Raw genomic sequence first — 23,289 nt, 5'->3', positions numbered from 1 at the left:
ATGGCACAATCCCTGAGAGGCCACCGTCCTTGTTGATTTTATGTGAATTGATCTCCTCCTGCATAACCACAATATTATCATTTGCGATTAAGTTGGGGTTTACTTGCCAAAATGATCTAGATCCTGTTGGCTTAAAGTTCACGGGGCTGTCAGATGGTCTGTTTTTTTTTGTTTTTTTTCTCAATCTTAATATGTCATTTGGGTAAATGGTGTTGAATCCTCGTTGTGGTCACTCGCGTCAAGGGAGTAGCACGACGTATCGTCGTCATCCTTTGCTGGTGCTCCGTTCTAGCGAACCCTTTTGGTAGGGATTATGACGTCTGTCTCGTTAATGTTGTCATTTTCAGTCGAGTGGTTCATTGTAGTGCCGATTCTAGGACGATGCCAAGGTGCGGATCGGGACCTCGTAGGCGCTGGTTACCGCTTCTTACAGCTCACGGCAATGAGTCGTTGACCGTTCTCGGCCAGCGAAGCGCCGTAGTGTAGTATCGTCAATGCTGATGTGCTCAGATGTAAAAAGGTGAGTTGGAAATAATAGTGCGATTGTTTGTGTTTTTGTTCGTGTTTTTCTTTCGAACGAGGCAAGTTCATTCTTTGATTGTTTCCCCGTAACCGGCTCCCAGTTACGGGGAAACAATCAAAGAATGAACTTACCTAGTTCGAAAGAAAAACACAAATAAATTTGTATGGGGCAATTTACGCCGCCATTTCACAAAGGATGCACGCGTAGTGAGAAGTGCTGCCGGCAGATGGCGTATGCCGCGTCGAGGCAGTGCCGGCCAATTCGTGTCCTTTTGTGGGATCGTCTGCTATCAACACGAATCGACCGGAGCTCCCTCAACGCGGCGTACGCCATCTCTCGGCAGCGCTTTTCACTACGCGTGCGTCGTATGCAAAGTGTCCGGGTAGGTTGCCCCAAGCAGGATTCTGTTTTTCTTTTTTTTCTCTCTCTTTCTCTTTTGAACGAGGTAAGTTCATTTCTTGGTGGTTTCACCTTGAACTTCCACCACCTGCTCGCACCTCTGTAGCAAATTGCAGCGCGATTCGTTGAGAAACTGAATCTTGCGGGCCGCCTAAAGTGCCTTAAAAGCGTTAGTTTACATGCTGTATACATTCCACCATTTAGTTATTGTAGGAGTGGTAACGGTGGAAGCGCCATCAAAGACGCTGTGCTCCAAAACTTATGTATTCTATGGAGTTATCACATGCCAGTCGCCTCTGCAAACGTGGCGCTTCGAACGAAGGACCAAGCTTCGAGGGAGAATCGGGGAGGAGGGTACTGCGTGTAGAAGCGGCGTCTGATTTTTCCCTCGTGTGGATATCGTTTTATGTGAAAAAAGTGAACGACAACGACGCTTTCAGGATCGCACCTTGAACAGCCTCAGGGCTGGCTACAGGAGGAAAGACGGACGTGCGACAAGCACTGGAGTAATAATAACACTCACCAAAGTCGACCAACTTGACGCTCCCAGTCTCCGTGAGCAGGATGTTGTGGCCTTTTACGTCTCGGTGCATACAGTGGTGCGTGTGCAGGAACCGCAAAGCCTAAGAAGAAAAAAAGGCCCGTCTCTTTGGAATATTCTAAAGACGCTTTAAATACGTGCCATTTATAGATCTACCGTGACGTCATGCAGTCATTTGACGTCACATGACCACGATGTGACGTTACGCCGAGTCACGTGACGCCATACTATATCCCACGACGTCACGCGACGACGTGATATCACGTCATGGTGACATTAGGGTATCGCGTGACGGAACGGTACGTCGTGTCACAGGGAATAATGGTGTCTCGCAACGTCATAAAACGTTACAAGGACCGTCACGCTGATGGAGGTCTTCGCGCGACGCTATGACGACGTCGAGGCTTGTTACAGTCTTACAGATCGACAAGTCCCCCCTATTCGTGTCCTCGAAATGTTAGCCGACTTGGAATAAATCATCCGTTATTTTAAAATAGCTCCCTTTAGCTTTGATTCGTTGCTTGTCGGTCTCTGCACACTTGCCCCAGAAACTGAAATTTCGGCCTCGAAATGGTCAAAGAAAACATATCTGAAATATAAGAAGACTCGCTAACTAAAGCAGGTATACTTTTATATTGTTGTATAAAGAAGAGACGAAATGCCAGGATGTTTCCTCACAGAAATGCACAAGAGCACCGCAAAATTCGACTGGTCGCTGTCTGCTTTGACTAGCGAGAGGAAGTGGCATCGAAACTTGGCATCAGCTGAACCTCTAACGTACATTAAAATAACCTAATGCTCTATTCTAGTATGCTTAAAAATGTAATTGCCGGAATGAAGGCCTCTAACCCCACACCCTTAAAGTTACGACGTGTATATTCATCGTTCCGGATCTTGTTTATGTGATGTTGAGTGACGTCACATGACATCGCGATTTCCCCGCGCCCGCTAACTGAAGCGGGCAAACTTCCCTCGTTGACTTTGGCGTGAAAATTTCTCCGCAAAATTTATCGAGGGATTATTCGCCGCAGTGTCGGACGACAGCGTGACGTCACAGGACCTTTCGTGACATCGTGGGACGCTAAAACGTCCGCTCTACATTTAGCGGAAGGATGAATCCGCTATACATTTAGAGAGACCGACAACAAAACTGGCAATATTTTCTTCTGCTTTTTTTTTTTTTTTGTTTGCGTGCGTGTGTGTCTGTGGGGGTGAGGGGGAGGATGCGTCTCGATTTTTACAGGAACGAATACCTACGTCCATGGTTTCCCTCAGAATGTAGGCGATGGTGCGTTCTGGTAGAGTGGTGTTCGCTTTCCGAAGTCCCTGAACCAGATCTGTGACTGAGCCGCCCGTACAAAGCTGCGAGGAAAATGAAACACAATGAAAACAACAACTTAAATAATTTCGCAGGGACCTATCGTGGCAGACCCACCAATTTATTAAACGGCAACTGACAAAAAATCCCTCCAAAAAAAAAAAAAAAAAAAAAAAAAAACACGGCATTTTATAACAGTAATGACGGCAAAAGAAGTGTGCATCGCGGAACGAGTCTCCGCCCCAAATTTGGCTTTAGCCGTTCAGATGAGGTGCCAAAATTTCATCGATTGCCGTCATCTGATTCTAAAGATTTTCGGGAATTTTTAGGAGAAAAATGGCGGCCGACAACGTCCACAACTACGTGGAGATAAATTGCATCGGCTGCCGGGAACGGGTTCCTTTCTTTTTTTTTTTTTTTCCCGGATAAAGGTTCAGGAAATCAGTTGTAGGTTTTAAATAATTAAACGGTTAGTTTTGAAACATTGGTATGACGGTCCGAACCGCTAGAGCTATCATTATAAGTTGATGGCCTAGTTGGTTATACATCTCAAAAACAGTTGACGCGAAAAACGGTGACACGTCGAAGACTGGACAGGACGAAAGCTTGTCCCGTCCAGTCTCCTATACCCGTCCTCGTATTTAGCGTTTGTCCTGTCCAGTCTTCCGCTAGCATTATGGTCGAACGGACACTGCACTTTCAGTAATACGTAATTTATTTTTATGGTGGAAAAAAAACAAAAAACTTTCGGCCTTTTCACTTTGGTGAAGAAGGAAGACCAGCGAAGCTGTACTATGGTGGGAATGAAGTAATGACCGGCCGCAAGTCAGCAAGCCAGAGTGGAAAGGCTGGAGGGGTTGCCGCCATCTATGAGCGACGGCGGGAACCAGACAACCGGTAAGCCTGTTGTCAGGTTGCCGCCGTCACTAATAGATGGCGGTAGCTGTCCAGAGTTTCGTGACATCATTTGTTTGCTGACGGACATGATACAGGGAAAACTAGCCCTTAACAGCTCCGCTGTAAAAAACATCGCAACTCTTTTTTTGAGGGACATGATGTACGTATCTCTCGATTTTCACGGAAGCACGCCTCAGAAAGGCGCCGTCACATTGAGGTAACAGTTGGACAACTTTGTGCGTCGAGACGAGGAAGCCACGTGTTTGGCGACCCTGTCACGTCGAGGCAGCAGACAATGTCGGGAAACAAGTTGTCGCCAAGAAACCATCTTCGCCGACGTATTCTCCGTCAGGCGGAAAACAACATCCCATCACACCGCGCTATAGGGGGTATTCAGTGGACGCCATGTTTGAGGCCGATGCTTAGGGCGCATGCTCAGAATGAGCTTACATTAATAGCCTGCTAAGACCGGCAATCTTGATGGTGTGCAATGCACGCTGCAAAAGAACTGTGGAAGCTCGCCGTCAGCAACCATGCACACAGATATGGCTGCCAGGGAATACTCCCTATAGGAAGTATTCACTGGCGGCCATAGCTGTGTGCGCGACTGCTGAGCGCGTGCTGATGGCGAGCTTCCACGGTTCTTTTGCAACGTGCATTTCTCACACTTAAGATTGCCGGTCTTACCAGCCTATTAAAGCGGGCTCGTTCAGAGCATGCGCTCTAAACATCACCCACAAATATGGCGCCCAGTGAATACTCGTTATAGCTGCTCGGTAGACACGGGGAACACTCTGCCATCTTCTTTGTTTACCTTCGTTCATGCGCGGTGCGGAGTCGCTATAAATCCGCTTCAACAGAGGGCTATGGTCACTCTGCAAGCAAGGCTCCTGTGCGCTGCCATTTTGAGCGATGCTGGCACCGCGGAACGCTTCCGCCATGTTGGGGTATGCTATGGGCCACGTCATTGGGCTGCGCGAATGTGGACCCACGAGGAAACGCAGTAGCCTGGGCGAGTTCTGTGACCTTTGGCCATGTGGAAGGGAACGACGTTGACGCGGCCAAAGGCGCGCGAGGGCTGGGCCCCTGCAATATAGACGCTTTGCAGCAGCTGTGCATGGACGCCGCCATAACTGACCTTCAGTTTTTGTTCCCTCTTATTTCGTTTATTTCACTTCGTCATTACCATAGCAGGACAGGTTATTTCCACATTAGATTCAGCTGTGTCCTTTTCTAAAGCATCGGCCTCTGTAAAGGATCGTCAACTACCGTTTCAGTTGCTCGGCATCTCGGTAAGACAAGAGAAGGTCAGCAATGGCGGCTGTAATTTGGCGCGTGTGTAAAGCGTCTATATTTCTGGACTTGCTGGAATAGAGGTATTTGAACGAGTGCACCAGGCACGTTATTTTTATCAGCGATAGAACGGGCTGGTCATGTGTGGGCATGGGGCCCAGAGTTCCCGTTCATTACGAATAGGCCCGCACAAACATGTTAAGCAAGCTCAGATTTGCACGCTTACAGACGCTTTGCAGCAGCTGTGCATGGGCGCCGCCATAACTGACCTTCAGTTTTTGTTTCCTCTTATTCTATTTTCTTATTGTGTCCTTCTTCCCAGCATTGGCCTTTTTAAAGGCTCGTCAACACCCGTCTCAGTGGATCAGTATCTCTGTAAGACAAGAGAAGGTCAGCAATGGCGGCTATAATCTGGCGCGTGTGTAAAGCGTCTATAGCTCGTGTATACCAAAGTATGGAACTAATGTCCCATATATTCGAGCCAGGGATAACTAGCTTCGGCCGATTCTTGTATGGAAGTCTCGACGTGCGATCTGCCATACTAGGTCAATCGTTGCACCTTATTCTTTCGCACGTCGGAGCTCCATTCGTCCGGGCGTGGGCCGCTACAGAATCGATCGATGTTCGAGACTCGAACACACGCAAAACACGCAAATGTCACGCGTACGACGCCCATGCGAGGGAACGGCATATGGAACAGTCACGCAGCCACGCCGCAGAGCCGGGTATTGTCCAAAACTGCGCAGCTATAAGTGGGCCGGGCCGGTGCCCGGAGACATTTCCACACCCTGATGGAACCGCGAGGTCGGTCGTTCACCGGCTCCAGGACGGAGAATTTCCCAGCCCTTCTTTCCTGAACCCAAGAATGAGATCGTCGAAGGCTATAGGAGAACTCCTTTTCACTTTACGATGAATCGCACCGGACAATGCGCAGTCATCCCGGCCAATCCAACGCCGTGAACGCGTCATCGACTACGGACCTTTGCATCGCTTATCACCCGGACGAAAGATGCTGTGTCACCGAGCCGTGGCATAGCCTCCTATATACTGGCAAAGCCTGGCAGATCGCCACGAGAAGCGGCCGCCGAAATAAAAAAGGTGGAGCGGCAGACAACAGATGAGAGGAGAGCCACGTGACTGGCGCCCCGCTGTGGTGAGACGCCGAAACACACTTCTCCCGAGCGAACAAGTGTGTTTCGGGTCCTCGCCGCTGCAAAGGCTGTGCGCTGACGTCCAGGTTTCCCGAGAAATGGCTTTTTGATGCTCGGTGCTCCCAGATCCTCGCGCTCCAAATCTGCGACCGGGCACTCTATGGCTCCGTCGTCGAACTGCCAGGCTTCGTGAGTATAGAAGAGGCTATGGCTGTGGACGCATGCGCAGCGTCTGAAATGCCGCACAGCAGTGCAACAGCGCATGCTCAGAAGGCGTTCCACAGCCCAGCAGACAAAGATGGCCGCGCGCAGAAGGCGATTTTTGCCAAGGTCTATGCGAGCCCGCATGTATTTGAGTCCCTCCCGAAGAATGACGGAAACCCTCCCCGTGGCGTTGGGTTGACTCCGGGCTTGTACGACACTCGTGACAAGTAACCAAATCACTTTTTGGAGTAAGCTTGTAATCATTTTATTACGTTTATTAGAAAGGGATTACAAGGGTAATTTGATGACTTCTTGTAAGTACCGAAATTACCCGTAACCATCACTTTTTCCCCTCTCCCTTTCTACTGGCGCCCTTCGTTTGCAAAAGTTTCCTAGCAAAGAATCCTCGAAGATGGTTTACCGAAATTGGTAGATTAACAACACGAGTAGTTTATTATTAGGGTGTTCTAATTTAATAACGAACAGTACGAAAAACCCACCGTTTTCAAACCGGCAAAAAAAAAAAAAAAACACAAGCACACACACACAAAACACGTCGTTTTGAAGGAAAAAAAAAAAGAAGTCAGGGAGAAAATAACGGTTACTTTTTCGAGTAGAGGTCAATATTACTTTTGCTTTCAAGTAATCGAGTAATTTATTTGAATCATTTATGAACCGAGAGTAATCGTAATTGTAATCATAATTGTAATTGTATCATATGTATGGAAGTAGTTTAAATAGCTGTTTTTGTTTTAGGACAATCTGAATAGCATTGGCCCCAGATGGCGCCGACGAGAGCAGCTGAACGATTGACCCAATATGGCGGGTGTCTCCGCCCTGGAGCCGATGGCATCGTAGCATTCTCAGCTGTCCAAAGTAAGGTTGATCGATATCTTCTTTTTTTTATGACCTCCTTCGGGGGAGTCGTACACGTCGCGCGAATGCCATTGAACACGCGACTTGCTCCTAATCGATTCAAAATCGCTCCAAGAGAAGAAAACAATGAGCAGGGAAACAACGCCGACAGCAGAGGATCCACCCACTTTCATTCCAGAGTTCATTGTTCTCTCCCTTTCTCTCTCTTTCTCTAAGCCGAAGCTTGCCTTTCGACAAAAAGATAATAAGTTGCAACTTTCGTTACAATTTTTTTTTTTAATTTTTTTTTTAGCACGGCACGCAGAGGAATGGGACTGCGTCTTCGATTGCAGTGCAGGCAGTTTATGTTCTGGGGCATGTACTCGTATTGTGTGTTACGTGTCAGGTACGATCTGATTTTGTGCGGAATTGCATTGAGCAAGCATTCGACTTCGGCTCGGTTACTATATAGGCAACCGACATACAAAAACTTACCAAAAGAAAAAGAAAAAAAAAAATATTATTTCGTTTTTGTTTTTAAAATTCCAAATAGTAAACCATGTTTCTGGCTCCCTGGTCTCATGTGCCAGTTCTCTGGAGTCCCACCGCACCGCATGATATGCAGATATAGTCGGTTACAAGTCAAGAAGGTAGGAGAAGCTCCTCCCACAAGTGTGATGCGCCCTTTTCAAATCTCTCCGCAGTCGAAAGAAGAGTTCACTGGAAACGCTCCTTGTTCCGCTTCAATGGATTCCCACTTGTCTCCGATCCCACTTTTTAAGAAAGCCACCTTTGTACTCATCGGAGAGGGAACCGAGCCCCTGAAAGCAGCCTTTGTATCCATCGGGGGGGGGGGGGGGGGGGGGGGGGAAGCTAATCCCCGAAAGTCGTATTTGTTTCCGTCGGTGGGGGAGAACTCTAATCTCCCTCTCGTGGCTTCCACAATGCTAAGTCAAAGTCGAAAGATAAAACAAATATGTACAGAAAGGCAAGACCCTCCTCGCGCGTTGTCCGCGACGTCACGGAAACGGTGGGACGCTATTGGATGCAAAGGTGGCGGAGGGATATCTGATTCCCTTTGAGGGGCATTTGCCGCTACCTTCTTAACCTGTAACTGACTATAGTAATAGTAAAACTTGCACCCCCATAGCTTTTTCATGACTCCTTTGAAAGGACTCTGAGAATATGTGCATGCTTGCCGATATATTTACTGCAACACAATCAATAAAAGACTTCCCCCTGCAAAGAAAATAAGAAAAAAAAAAGTTTCAGAATTACAATATGCCGTCTTTGTGCCCGGAACTTACGGGTCGGGAATCGGGTGTCTTGATCAGATCCAACACCGCCAATAGTGGGTTGCAGGTTAAAAATTCTGTCGATGCTCCGCCTCCAAAGTCAAAGTCAAAGCCAAATTGGAGACCAAGAGCATATTGTGCTGGAGGCATGTGCTCGTTGTCCATACTTCTACTGAATTTTTAGCCCGTCACCGGCTATACTAGAAAGCCTTAATGTAGAACTTTTCACGCCACCTACTGAGGAATCTCGTAGTACACATGTATGTGAGTGTTATGCCGGCGTTTGGTGAGACAGACCACGAATCCGAGTCAAATAATGACACGCCACTCCTGTCCAATATGTGGCTCGCGCTGGCCGTCAGTGGGTTACGTAGATAGTTCAGCACTACGACAGCTTTTTATCGAGGCGGCGTTGGCTGATCCCTCCTTTGTTTCAGGGCCACATGCGATGGCGTCATTGCGCACGAAATGTTTACCAGGTTGTAGACCATCTAAAGCATACATCGAAGCCATACACAGCATACATAGAAGAAATAGAATCCACATGCAACGTGATTTTTATAACCGCTGGAATACATAAACAAAAGACACGTCGTTTTGAAAGGAACTTTGAGGAAGTGTAGTCAGTTTGCTATACTCGGATACGAGTTATGAATACTCCATCAATCTTTCTTGGTGTGAAAATAGTCCGCTATCGAGGCGCACTCTCGGCTACTGTCTTCACTGGTTGGTCCGAGGAAAGTTTTGATGCTACATGACTAGATTGAATTGTTTTGGCTGTTCCTCGCATATCAGGCGGACAGTTACTTTTTGGCTCCGGCCAAAAAGTAACTGCGGGGTAACTACATCATTATTTCTTGCTCTGACGTCACCAGTCCCAGTCTTCTCTTGGTGCAATCCGTAATGCTCTCGGTTCTTCGAGCTGCATTGTCCGAGTCCACGTTAGCTCCCGCCTCCGTCCCAAAGCCAAGACTGGCTCCGGCCTCGAACCTTGGGTGTCCATCGCTTTGTGATGATTAGTTTCTGGGACCGCACAAGCGGACTCCGCGTCTTCGGTGAAGCGGGCTCGCCATTGTCCCGGTCGGCCCGTGCCTAGAATGAGAGACCACTTCCCCCGGTGTTGTCGCAAAAATTATCCTTTTGAATGGTTGTTCTCTGTGCCCCGTATACGTGTGTAGCGATAATTTCCGAGCCATCCTGTTCCTCCAGCGTCGCGGTTTTCGTCTTGCACGAGCGTTCCTACCGTCTTAATTGGCATCGGCTGCATCGGGCCCTTTTTTAGCTGGCACGTGGTGATATCTATTTTGTCCAAATTCTCTCGAGTAATGAATTGTCAAAGCTATGTCTCTCGAGCGGCGTAGCACAGCCTGTCTCGGCATTTTTTTGAACAAGCCGGTCAATATTGTCACGAATGACAAATGATGAGGCGGAAAATAACTGGAGAAACTAAAAGTCTAATGGGGCGAACTTGTGTCCAAAACAAAATAGAAGAAGGTTGGGGGGGGTCGATGTCGGCGAAACAGCAGGATTGAGCGCTAGGGCGAGACTGACTCCAGCTCGCCACGCGGAGCCCTTTATGTACACGCGTGGGTTTTTGCAACAATCGGCGTAGAAGGTTCGGCACAAAGAACAATCGAACTTCGAATAAGCAACAGGGTTGTCGAATTCGCCCCAACGCGACATAAATAACAAAAAGGTGCGTACGCTCCCAGGCATCGAACCGCGACCCTTTGCGTAGGAGCCAAGCACGGTAACCATTCGGCCACAGGCGCGCCTGCTCGGAGACCCGCGTGGTAATATACGCCATGCCAGTGCTTACAAAACCAGAGCCCAGCGTGCGTATGTGCGTCGAACAGCGAGCGGAGCACGCGCACGCGCACGTATAAACGCTGAAAATGTCACCGGCCAGAAGCCCTATACCTCTTCAGAGATGGCCCTATCTAACGCTTACAAATCCACAGCCAAGCGTGCGATCTCCACAACCCAGCAGCTCGGGTTCGTGGCTCCCGAAAGCAGGGAGACAACGCGGCACACGCACCATCTCTGAAGATTGCGCCTGCCTGAAGCTCCTTATTCATGACGTCCCGCCTGGTACCCCTTGAGTGAAAGCATGTGAGGCATGAGCGCGACAGCTTCCTTGGCAGGCTTGCAATCGCACGTGGTTGCTCGCACGAGCCGAGAAATATCGGCGGACAGATTTCTGTGACAATGAAGGCAAAACTATTAGGGCCTGTGCATTCCAGCACTCTAAGCGCCGATCCAGGCTGCAAAGGCGCGCTCTTCATTTCTTCAGAAATGCCACAAAAAGTTTTCCCCTAGTATATTTTTGCCGTTTCCACCGAAGTACATATGACCCTCCACCGACAGGTGCGAGTAGAGCTCGAGCACGCGCAGGAAGGCCTCTTCTTTGGATAGAAGCGCCGAAGGACAAGGACAAAGTGAAGAAGGTAAAGAGAACACGGTACGACAACACAGCGCTCCGTGTTGTCGTTACCTCCCTCACTTTGTCCCTGTCCTTCGGCGCTTCTATCCAGTCATGAACCAACTGAACATTATGTTGGAACTCTTCTCGCAAACAATCCATTCCTGGCATTCTACACCGCAGCAGTCTATCGGTGACCGAGGGAACATCGGCTGTCGTACCTCCATGACGAACCAGACCTGGTCGTCTTCCCTGCAGGCGGCCGGCTGGAAGAAGATGCCAAAGTAGGTCGGGATGTTGGGGTGCACGCAGAGGTCCCGGAGCACCCGGTGCTCCTCTTCCATCTCCTCCACGTTGTCCGCAATGTTCTCCATGATCTTGACCGCCACCAGCCGGTCTGCACAGGGGCCGAAGGAAACCCGATGTTCAGCGTACCCACATAGGGCCACGTGGAAAGAGGGAACTTAAGGCGCTGTTATGTTTACGGCGTCTGAAGATCTTTGAGGAAGCCTAAGGAAATCCCGTATACAAGCCTCAGTGTATGCATCTTTCAGTTTTGTACACGTTACTCAAAGGAGTAATCGACTATAATTACCATTACTATTTCTTAAACAGTATTCAATTGGATTACTTTATTACACGGACGATAAGTAATTGGCCGTTAGCGGAAAAAGTAACCGTAACTTTCTGATTACTTCAAATTTTCAAAACGACAACATTTTCTGCCAGTTTGAAAACGGGCCTTTTGTACTGTCCATAATTGGATTACAAACGCCGAATTAAAAACTGCTTATCTTCCTTAATCCACCCATTTCAAAAAACCATGTCGTGTCAAAAGTTTGGTTCGACAATTCTTAGGAAGGAAACTTGTGCAAACAAAGGGTGCCATTATGAAGGGGAGGGGAAAATAGTAATTTTAGCACTTGCAAAAGTAATCGGAACACTCTTGCGGTATCTAATGAACGCAAAAAAATAATTACCCTCATTGAAATGAAAATGACCAAGAACGTTGGTCGCTCTCAACGCAACCAACGGAACTGTGTGAACAGCTGCATCGGAGCAGCGTTGCCAATTGAGCGGTTCTCCCGCGGCGGTTTTCTGAGTCGTCCAGCGGGAGCCATGGCCGTTTTGCGGGCGGATAGATTTTTAGCGGTTTTCAAGTCATGCTAGCGTTTTTTTACAGCGGAGCTGTTAAGGGCTAGTTTCCCCAATATCATGTCCGTCAGCAAACAAATGATGACACCAAACTCTGGACAGCTACCACCATCTATGAGCGACGGCGACAACCAGTCAACCGGGATGTGTGGTTGCCGCCGTCGCTCATAGATGGCGGTACCTTTCCAGCCTTTCCATTCTGCTCGCCGACTAATTGCGGCCGGCCATTAGTTCCTTCCCACCATAGTACAGCTTCTCTGGTCTCCCAGCTTCACCAGAGTGGAAAGGCTTAAAGATTTTTTCCCTCTTTCTGGCTGTCTAAAATGCGTTTTAGAGTTTACATTCGTCGATCATAGCTTAATTTTTATAGTAAGTTAGAATCATAGGGTCGTCATCTTTGCTTACTCCCGCCAAAATTGTCTTCGCTGAGGGTAACGCTTGCGACGCCATTGAGATATTACGGTGGAAAACCTCGAAACATGTTTTCACCTCAGTTGGGCGTGAACGTAGGAAATTCATTTTCCGAGTCTGCCAGATGAGATGAGCCCAGTGAACAATGCACAATAATTCAGCAAACATGGGATTATAGGCTCCTAAACTTCGAGACTGGTAAGTGCAAGTTCCAAGCGACGTTAGACGAGTCAGGTACCTCTGGTGAAAAATGTAGCTTTTTTGCGAAGCATGTGAATTCGTTCACTGAAACTTTGGAGTGTCACCAAATATTGCACTAACGATCGGAACGACTGAGGTGTACCTCGGCAGGTGTAAGAAGACAGCTCTCCCAGTAACACCTAGTAGCAGAAAGATCATGCAATTGGCATCGTTCTGCGCATGTAAACGACCTGAATTAAACGACACAGCTTCCTTGTACGCGTTATTTTATATATTATTCTGTTCTTAGACTGATTTTCGCAGTAAATTATTAAAAAGTCATTCTTGCACAGGACCTAAGATTGAGCTGAATTTAACGATGTCTTTTTAATTTTTATTGCCAGTTTTGATTTTGCAATATTGCACCAGAGCGACCGAAATAACAGCAACGACAATGTGATCGGGACAACTGTGTTTACCGCACACAACGTGACAAACATTGGTAAGAGGTGCCTTCGTGAAGCAATCAGTGAGTCACGGTTGCCCCGGTGTTGCGGTCGTTTTCTTTTTTTTTTTTTTTTTTTTTTTTTTTTTTTTTTGTTGCTGCGAACGCAACCAACGCAAATTTGTGTGAACCAGTCTTTGGAAAACAAAACAGGAAATGGCGATCGGTCGTTCGCGCTAACTTTGTCACGCTCTGTACACTGGTTCACACATTCGCGTTTGAGTGCTCGCTTGCAACCGCTTCCGACGCGGACGCTAAGAATATCGTCCGCGTTTTTTCAAGTAGTAACTTTAGCACGTGGGAAGTAGTAACTTCCCACGTGCTTTGAGTCGTCCTAAAATTTGGCCGCTTGTGGGGGTTTTCGATGACGCTCGGCATGTTTCTAGATTGAAACCATGTGCCTTGTTTTTACGAATTAAAAAAAAAAGTTAATTCGTCAATTTTAGGTAGTCATCTAGCTACTATTTCTTGCCATCCCTGTCGTCCGCCGTGACTGGCAAACTGTTCCCGACAAGAGTTTTCTTGTTTCTTCTCTCCTCAACCACCCTAGTTTTAGGATTTTTTTTTTTTTAAGTCTCCACAGAAACATTTAGGATAACCACTGATTGTTTACGCGTCCTTCGTACACCTTAGGATTGAACTAATTCTGACAACGTTATAAGCGGCAGTTTTTTTTTTACAATTAGTGCGTACAAATATAGTAACCTCGCAAATACAGAAAAAAAAAAAAAAAAAAAACTTTCGGTCATTGTTAGCCGACATACTACAAGAGCCGACAAAACCCATCAAAGCAACGCCAAAAAAAAAAAAAAACGCAACGTCACCTTTCTTTCTCGTCTTTTAGCGCGAATATGCTATCAACGTCTGAAACAATGAAGTGCAGGGCGCGTGCGCCATGACCCCGCGCTTTTAGACTCAGCGTCTGGCAACACTGCTCCAGAGGGACCAAGGAGACAATCCACGTCCTTGGTCTAGAGGGGCCAACGACGTGGGTGGACGAATGGATAGGGAAAGAATTGCGGTAACTAAGAGGAGATTGGAAGTTTGACGTAAAGATTCAGGGAGAGGTGAAAATACCGATAAAAATAAGCAATGGGAACACTTTAAAAGGGCACTGAAGTCAATTCTGGGATCACCCTTTTGTGGTGACAACTCAATCTAGTCGCTCTAAGCATCCAAACCAGCCCGAAATCTCAATCGTGCGTAGCTTATTTCCTTGTTACAAGCGTGTTCAAAGATCGCGACACGCCCTTTTTGGGGAGAATTTTCTTCCGAGTGAAGTGGTCGACGAAGGGCGCTTATCGGCGAGTTGAAAGCGATGGCATCGGCCGCGGAGAAAAAGAGGAGTTTTGTCTGAATGTGTACCTATCAGACTCTCTTCGAAACGAGTTATATTAAAATCATGCAGAATCTGCGCGTATTGTAGGGCTTTCATTGGTCCACACAATGTAGTCCGCGAGAAGGAGTCCATATGTTTCTGTATTGCCCTGAGGTGATTAAGCAGTTCTTTAATATAGGACTTGGTACATGGGGGAACTAACACCTTTTAAACAATATAACATCAAAAACGACCTTTTTCAGAAATGATTTCAGTGACCCTTTGAAAGGGGGAAGGGGGAAGGGGGTTGTGGTTAAAACAAAATTTATACAAATAAAAAAAAAGAAGGGATGACAAATGTTAGGATAGGCGGCGCAAGCTGCCACCCGTTACAAGGGGTATAGCCATTACCATCCATCAATCTACCATCCATCCAGGAGAGAAAGGAAAGAAAGCATACTTTTGGTTCTTAACTTCTAGGCTAGGTGGCGCAAGCTACCGCCCGTTACAAGGGGTAGAGCCATTAACATCCATCCACCCTTCCTTGTACGATCGTCCTGTCCCATTGGTAGCACAAAAAATGTCTGCAGAAACGTTTGGGTCACGTGTGAAGCAAACATACTTCGAACGGCGTGTCGGCAGACATGTCATCACGGACTTTCTCCGGAGACATGGTGACATGTCTGCGGAGAAACTCCGCGTCCTTAGTACTATGCTATGAGCGGCGCGATCGTCCAGGGTTGTCCGCCCGCGCGCAGTGAAGAGGCCTTCCTCACCGGTAAGCTTGTCCCTGGCGGCGTAGACCTCTCCATAGGTACCCTCCCCGACCACTTGCACCAACGTGAACCGGTCGCCGGGCGCCGGCAACGATAGCAGGTCCAGGTGCTTGGAGATGCCCCGGTAGTAGGCCGCCAGCTTCGGGTCGTGCTCCACGACTGCGAGGGTGAAGACGCCTTGAGAACGTATAAAGATCACGTGGCTCGCGTGTGACGTCATCACGCCCCATGCTGGTGGTCATTAATTCCCGTACCTTTAAACCTTTAAAAATCGTAATCGCTATAGGGTCTGTATAAGGCTTAAAAAAAAAAGCAGAACAAGCCCCCCGTCCCTCACACACACAAAGCTCCCTGCTAGCCAGGATTGGTGGTTTCCTTCTTTCCACTCACCTCCTTTTCAGCGTTCGCTCTGCTAAAGTGGAAGGAAAGAGTGAAGGGATTTCTGGGAGGGGCTTGTCCTACTGTTCTTAACTGCAAGGGACAATGATTGGTACTGTCCGTGTGCGTCACCAAAAGGACGGAGAAGTAGAGTGGTGAAGAGAGAGAACTAGGGAATTGGATACGGGAAAATAGATGGCGAGAATGGGAGGGGAAGGAAAATCAGTTAGGGAGAGGAGGGAGGGACGAATAGGTGAATAAATAAATAAATACATAAAGAGAAGCACAGAGGGGAATATAGAGTGACACGGAGCGAAATAAAATGAGACAGGTGAGAGATACACATTTGAAAAGAGGGGTAAGACAAGATAGGAAGAGCGGAACAGATCTGAGAAGATACGAAGAAAGAAACGAATAGGAAAGATGGAATAAATAAGAAGAACAAAATAAAGAGAGAGAGTGATGGGGAGAGAGAGCACGAGATAGGTAAAGAAAACAGGCTTAGCGAAGAGGATAACTGGGCAAGTTGGTATGTATTCATAATGGGACAGCGCGAATTTTACAAGGACAGAGGAAGGAACTGGACAGGACGAGCGCTGACTAACAACTGAAAGGTTTGTTATCAGGAAACTACACAACAACACGACTCTCTAGTCACGATGGAAATGCGCATGCGCCTCATAAAGTTGGGTGCTATCTGTTACACAATTCTATATGCGTCATTCCCGATCTAAAAATTCGACCTCACTGTCCAGCAGAAACCTGACTCACGCAGGCAGGCCCCTCCTTCTTTATTCTGAGCTTCGACAATCTCTCGAGCTTTTTGGTGCCTGTGTTTATACAACACAATGGGCATTGTCTAGTAACGGTGTACAGGCGCAGTCCCTGCAGTGTAACGCCAAGTGGGAGCTTGCTGTTCCTGTTAGAGAACTACGGTGTTCCCGCAGGCGAATGTTGAGGCACCGCCCCATCTGTCCGATGTAAACCTTCCCGCACGTGGAGGGCATCTGGTATAGTACACCCAAGGTGAATGGCACGAATTCAATGCGATATTTTATGTCGCACGGCCTCTACCCCTGTTTTTTTTTCCTTGTTCACGCGCTTTTCATTCGCTTTTCTTTAAAAAAGCCGCCTCAAAGTACGGGGTAGATGTGGTGTTCTCGGAACGTAACAAGTTAAGCGGCATTTTCTCTGCAGTAGAAAAGCGCGTGAACAAGGAAGAAAAATAGGGGGAGAGGCCGTGCGGCATAAAACACCGCATTGAGTTCGTGCCATGCACACCTTGGGTGTACTATACCAGATACACATCACGTGCGGGAAGGTTTACATTGGACAGACGGGGCGGTGCCTCAACATTCGCCTGCGGGAACACCGTAGTTCTTTAACAGGAATAGCAAGCTCCCTCTTGGCGTTACACTGCAGGGACTGCGCCTGTACACCGTTACTGGACAAGGCCATTGTGTTGTATAAACACAGGGACCAAAAAGCTCGAGAGATTGTCAAAGCTCATAGAATAAAGGCGGAGGGGCCAGCCTGCGCGAGTCAGGCTTCCTTGAATTTCCTGGACAGTGATGTCGAATTTTTAGATCGGGGATGACGCATATAGAATTGTGTAACAGATAGCTCTCAACTTTATGAGGCGTATGCACATTTCCATCGTGATTAGAGAGTCGTGTTGTTGTATGGTTTCCTGATAATGAACCTTTCAGTTGTTAGTCAGCGCTCGTCCTGTTCAGTTCCTTTCTCTGTCCGTGTAAAATTCGCGCTGTTCCATTATGAAGATAGAGAAAAGCAAGTTAGGGAGAGATTCACACATCTGATGAGGTGTGAAGATAGAAATAGGGGGCGAAAAATAGTGCGCGACGGGGAAAAAGAAAAAGAGGCACCATGTATGGATAAAGAGAAAAAGCAGATAGGAAGAGACAAACAGATCTGAACAGATGCAAAGAGAGGAATACATAGAAAGATGGAGATAGAAATGACAAGATAGGGAAATCGAAAAACGTCTGGCACGAAAGAAGGAGAGAAAGGAATGGACCTAAAAGAGGGAAAGATAGGGATATATCTCACCTCCGCCCCCGCCTGCTCCGCCGTCGTAGCCATTCCCGGTGTGGAGAGGAAGGGGCTTGAGGAGCCGGTACCGGTGAGAGTCTTCCATCATTGAGCGCGTCTCCGGGTCGCCTGCGGGGGACAACAGAGAGCTTCCAGCTGGTGTCGCGCCCGACCGGGGCACAAATCTGCCGGACACAGGGCCACTGTACCCTGCAACAGGTTCAGCAAAGGGAAACAAGCTCCTCCCCTCGAAAGCCCTCGACCCTTCCCACTTTAGCAGAGGCGAACGCCGGAAGGCCTCCTCTTTCCTTCTTTCCAGCGTCTGCTCGGTAAAGTGAAAAGAGTTGAGGGCTCTCCACGGCCGCTCGATACTGCTTCCCACCCCGCTGGGAACGGGCTGCCGACTAGCTCTGTATGCCGGAGGCAACGAAACTTCTCGGAGCGGCCGCAGTGAGTGGTATTGCGCCTGCTGGAGCTGGCCAGCGTCCACGGTAGATGGCAGTGGCAGTGAACAAGCGGGAGCGGACCAAGGCCCGAACGCAACGCTGTAACGCAACGTAAGCTGGGCCGCGCCTCTAGCGCGGCGAACTCGGGAAACTTAGCTGCTTCGCGGTCTCTAGACATCTACTGGTGAAGCGGCAGCGATCGGTCGACCGTAGTCAAATCAATCGAAAGCATGATAGCCTCGTAGTCTGACCGACATGTGGCACCTTTATGCACACTCTCCCCAGCAGGGGGCCAGAAATGGAATGGGCTTTCGCATGATACGCCCTGGTCAGTCACCGGCACGACGAGCCGTTACCAACTCAATTTCCGATTATTTAGAATATCCCATCTGGAAGAAGGTTTAGAAGCGGCTCTTTCATCTACGACTTGACGATTGCCTATGGAAGATTGTTGTGTCTCGCTTAAGAACCACCGTCTTGGGTGGTTAGAAAGGAAAATTAAGAGCATCATTTTGTTTTCTCAGGTTAATGATTTGCGTATCTCTTCGACGTCAGCCCAGCATCCTATTATTAAGGAAGTTCAAGGATCATTCGATCGAATGATTTGATGTCCCGCCAACACCACCTGGACGATGTAAGGCCCGTGCACTCTTCCGCTGTCAAGCTCTTATCAAACGAAAGCGTCTATCAAAAAGTGAAGCATCGCTTGCCCCAATCAGTGCCCCAACATTGGGTTAAGTCAGCATTTAAGCTTTTAAGTCCAGACGCAGCCGACGCTTCGAGCTAGTCGGACCAATCAAAGCAGCGTTAAAAGCGCAATTTACCGGGTCTTTTCTGTTCATGATTGGTTCAGCGATGATGAAACAGGTAGAGAAACATGGCAAACATCATGTGGTACGCTTTTGAGGCTGTCTGATTGGTGGATGGGCTACGTCATGCGGTGCATTTTTGAGTCTGTCTGCTGGATGTGCTACGTCACCCGGACACAAGTGCTAGGTCAGTGTTCGGCTCTGTAACTCCGTTTCAGTCAGACACGATTGCTGACACAGCAGCACTTTCAGCGAAATCTGCCCCGCGCTGTTGTGGTGAGGGAGGCAAACTGATCGGGCCTCGTGTTATCTATAGATGACCCTGCTCGAATACCGGCCATTCACCATTAACCAGTGAACTCGTGATTCTAAACAGTATAGTAACGAGCGACCGTTGCTCGACAGGCAATGTCGGAATGACATTACGTAAGCCTTATCGTGACAAAAAAAAAGCAACAAAAACAACTATAGCTCGTACCAGCTAAAGTTTAGACGCAGTCAACGCTACGAGGTAATGGGACCGATCAAGTGACGTCAATGCTCAAGCAACCAGGCCTTCTCTGCTTATAACTGTTTGAGAGACGATAGAACACGTGCAGAAACATGACGAACACCATGACCATGATAGTGCGATTCCGACGTCTGACTGGACCCATCAGCTCGCGTCGGCTGTGTCTGGACTTAAAACTGGAATGGAGTAAAGTCCCTAGATAAGAGCTTCCTACAAGTAGCGACATTCTTTGAACCACCGACTGCGTGACGACGCAGGTTTTAAGAAGCGAATGGCGGCGCACAGCAGATGTTTGAACTGAATGCGCGCCATCTGGTTCCAGCGGAATGTGCGTTGTCATTTGTATTGGTTGTCGTTACTTGTAAAAGAAGTATCAAGGGACTTTAGAAGGAAGTACAGCGCCGTGACACACTTGGCGCAGACGCAAGGACGACTTGTCAACGCACCTTCTGCCTTGCGCGGGCAGATGTCATCTCGACAGGCACCTGCGGGTAAAAAGAAAGAACAAGTCGCATGTCAGCGGCGCGAATCGTCCACCTCATTGCTATAAGGTTCAACAACTCAAAAATTAGTGTTCCTGTCCTACCCGCAGTCTTCAGCAATGCGGCGGTAGGAGTTGCGAGGATTGTGCACAGACTGTTCATCGATGGCCTCAGACAACATGAGTTCCCCTCCGGTCATAGAACCACAAAAGAGTATACAGATGGGCTAGTTGATATAGTACATTGAAAAAAGATAACAACGTCAAGAGACAGCAGACGAGTAGAAGGAACGAACAGGTTCACGGTTGTCTGGTCGCTTCTTTTGAATATAAATTGTTCCTTGAGCAGTGCTTATCAGTTGCCCCTTTCCCAACCATAGAAAATCCTCAAAGTCTCATGACTGTTCATAGATGACCTAAGACAACGCGAGGTCCCCTCCGCTCATGGAACAATAGAATACTTTAAACATGCACTAGCTAGTTTGTATTCTATAAAATAATTTAACTTATCGCCAAGGGAAAACAGACGACTAGTATAAACGGAGAGATATATGCACGCCTTGGTCTGTTCATTCCTTCTGCTTATCTGTTGTCTCTAGTAGTATCCACCTTCCCTACCATAGAAACTCATCCGGGTCCCCGACAGTTCATCGATGGCCTAAAACAAACTGTTTCCTCCGGTCACGAAACAGTTAACCGCGATGGCAACAATACTCAAAGGCACACATTGCGAACGACTCGACAATCAATCAACCAGGCCGCACCGGTCGGCGGATCATCCGAGTTCTGCCGGTCTGCAAGATGACACCACCTCAGGAGCGGCCGTCGGTGGCCCGCGTCTCCCGCAAATTCGGTCCTTGGAAAAGGCTGAGGCATGAGCACCCTCGCTAAAGCCGCCATGGCGTCGGCCAAGACGCAGCACCAGCTGAGGGGCCAGCAGCAACAAGCGAGAATTTTGGGGGTTATGGTGCCAGTTGTCCTTAGGGGCTGTCCTGATGATGGGGTGGCCCCTGTGGGTCACCTATCCTGGGCTGTGCAGACCCAAGGGGTCCGGTGGACCACGGCTGCCAGCCGCCATCGGGGATTTTGTGCCTCCTCTTCACGGTGCAGTGTTTCTTCTCAGCCTGGTGCTTATGCCGATGGTGATGCGTGGGAATTTGTGGGCTTCAACAGCTCTTAGGCATGGCCATGGCTCGCATATGACGTCACCACACCATGCTGGTGGTCATTTCTACTTGTCCTTGCGGATAAGAATACAAATTCGGTTCTACGAAGTGAATACGTATGATGCAGAATATGTATGCTCAGGCAGGCAGATGCAAGGCCACCACGGTGGCCAACGATGTGACATCAGTGCAAGCCACGTTCTCTAATATTTTCAATGTCTAACTCTTGCTGGTGGCAATGCCGTGTACAGTCGTAGAAAATAGGGAATCGAAGAGGCATCCACTGATCCTATATACTTCGCATGTTGTACATTTATACAACCTCGGGAGGTTTCCGCAATGCATGTTTTTTTTTTTTTTAACAGGCTGCTTTCAATATCACGTGCGTGCACTTCTTGTTTAAAGGGACAATGAAGACGATTTTAATTAAAAATTTTAAATGGTGTTTTTAGGCTTCTTAGGAACCTGGCATACTGCCCAATTTTTTATAGACATTTGTGACGCGTATTTCTGTACCTATGAAAGAACTGAAGAAACTGAAACTGAACTATCTGTGTTTCTCAATTTTGGGCCTCCGAAAACGGAGGTGACGTAGGGAGTGACGTCACATGTGAATTGTCGGTACCGGTAGGATTTAGGGCGTCGAGACTCTGGTTACCGCGGTGGGTTATAGCAGCGCGGTGTTCCGCGCTGTGTTCTTTATTTTATATATTTTGTTTGCCCATAGTTGCTCGTTGCCCGTTTCGCGTGCAGTGTAGCAAAGAGAAAAATAATTATGGCGTTTTATTTACGATTTAGTTATCATTTTTGGTTCGATTTATAGTTTTCATGGTTATTCAAGTGGAATTAGAACAGTGTTCATAAAAACCACGAACCAAAGCGTGACCGAAAGCACGTTCCTTGTTTCGACCAATCGCTGACGCGTCTCTTGTGACGTCACGCTTCCAGGCCCTGCAGGGTCACGTGACCTCCGCTTCTGCTGGTTTCTCCCGCAACGCTCGGGGCGTCGCCTCGATCGATCCCGGTACGATTAGTACCGCGACTGTTTAATTGATTCGCGCGGCACACAAGCGCCGGTTTCGGCTGAAATTTGGGCAACGTGGCCTGAGACGTGCCGGGAACCCAGTTCAATCGCCAAAAAAATATCCGAAATTGCCTTCATTGTCCCTTTAAAGGAGCTGTGCAACGATATTCAATTGGGATGTTTTTCTCTCTACACGAGCTTACTGGCACACCTGGGACTCAAGGATACTCACACGCAACGCCATTGGCCAAGAAACTCCTTTGTTGCGGTGTAATTTCAAGGACAAAAGCGATCATTTTCATTCAATCTCTCCTTTGCAAAATTTGATGACGTAACTCGGGGATCGCAGAACACCCAAGTGACGATATTTGAATGCGGTTCATAGATTGGACCCGAGCATTGCGTGGGCACTCGACTTGGGCTCGTGACAATTGCTAGCTCGAGAAGCATTCGGGTTGTGACCCGTGTCCAATCGCTGCAACGACGACAACAGCCGAGCCATAACAATGTCTGGAACTCAGCGCGTGTCCTGCGCTTTGCCAACACCAGCGCGTGGCTATGATCAACACTGGCGGCATATAATCGGCTCCAGATCACGTGGCCGCTTGTTCTGGCTGCGAGTTGAGGGGGTGAACGCTGCTCGTTTTTCTTTAATTTTTTTTCTGGGACTTCTATTGCGTGGGGTGAAAAACGAACGCGTGTTTCATAGGTCATTAACGTTAGGGATCCGTTTTAAGCGGTATTTGCGCAGAGTACAAAAATTGTTGCGTAGCTCCTTTAAAGTACGTTTCTCTTTACGTACGAGCGAAGCCGAAGCCGTAAGCACGATCACGTTGCCGTGTGCCAAAGTGTCACTGAACGATATTTTTGCGAACGTTGGCTTGCACACGTTGGCTTACACTGCAGGAGCGCGCGTGCTCGGCAAGTAAGATGAAAGCCCAGTGCTTTCATCTTCGTGTTTGAACAGCGCAAAGACGACAGGAACGCTGTTCAAACACTAAGTATGAACCAACTAGCCCACCGCAGTACCTTGTTGCAGTTTATTTCTTTCATCTTCCTTTGCAGCGTACAAAAAGTCAGCTGCAAAAAAGAAAATAATATTGGGGTGTATAATAAGGTGTTGAACTGGGCCAGTTGGTTGACGTTATACATGACGGGTAAAAAAGCTCAGGAAAGAAG

The 23,289-nt window shown here is 48.1% G+C and overlaps 1 protein-coding gene across 1 annotated transcript in view; it reads right to left on the bottom strand.

Annotated features, from left to right (window-relative positions):
- Positions 1-23,289, bottom strand: part of LOC8040737 (myosin-IIIb) — a 160,343-nt gene that overhangs the window by 60,858 nt on the left and 76,196 nt on the right. The window contains exons 2-7 of the mRNA XM_029980058.4: positions 19,886-19,924; positions 17,692-17,802; positions 15,244-15,402; positions 11,120-11,295; positions 2,721-2,825; positions 1,446-1,545 (exon numbers count right to left, since the gene is read on the bottom strand). Coding sequence (XP_029835918.2) covers positions 1,446-1,545; positions 2,721-2,825; positions 11,120-11,295; positions 15,244-15,402; positions 17,692-17,782 — 631 coding nt within the window. The 5' untranslated portion in view covers positions 17,783-17,802; positions 19,886-19,924. The remainder of the gene's footprint in view (positions 1-1,445; positions 1,546-2,720; positions 2,826-11,119; positions 11,296-15,243; positions 15,403-17,691; positions 17,803-19,885; positions 19,925-23,289) is intronic.

The sequence above is a fragment of the Ixodes scapularis genome, unplaced genomic scaffold (genome assembly GCF_016920785.2).
Source record: "Ixodes scapularis isolate PalLabHiFi unplaced genomic scaffold, ASM1692078v2 PGA_scaffold11__112_contigs__length_91849675, whole genome shotgun sequence".
Lineage (NCBI taxonomy): Eukaryota > Metazoa > Arthropoda > Arachnida > Ixodida > Ixodidae > Ixodes > Ixodes scapularis.
The sequence above is the reverse complement of the archived record's forward strand: the minus strand, read 5'-3'. Positions and strand labels throughout refer to the sequence as shown.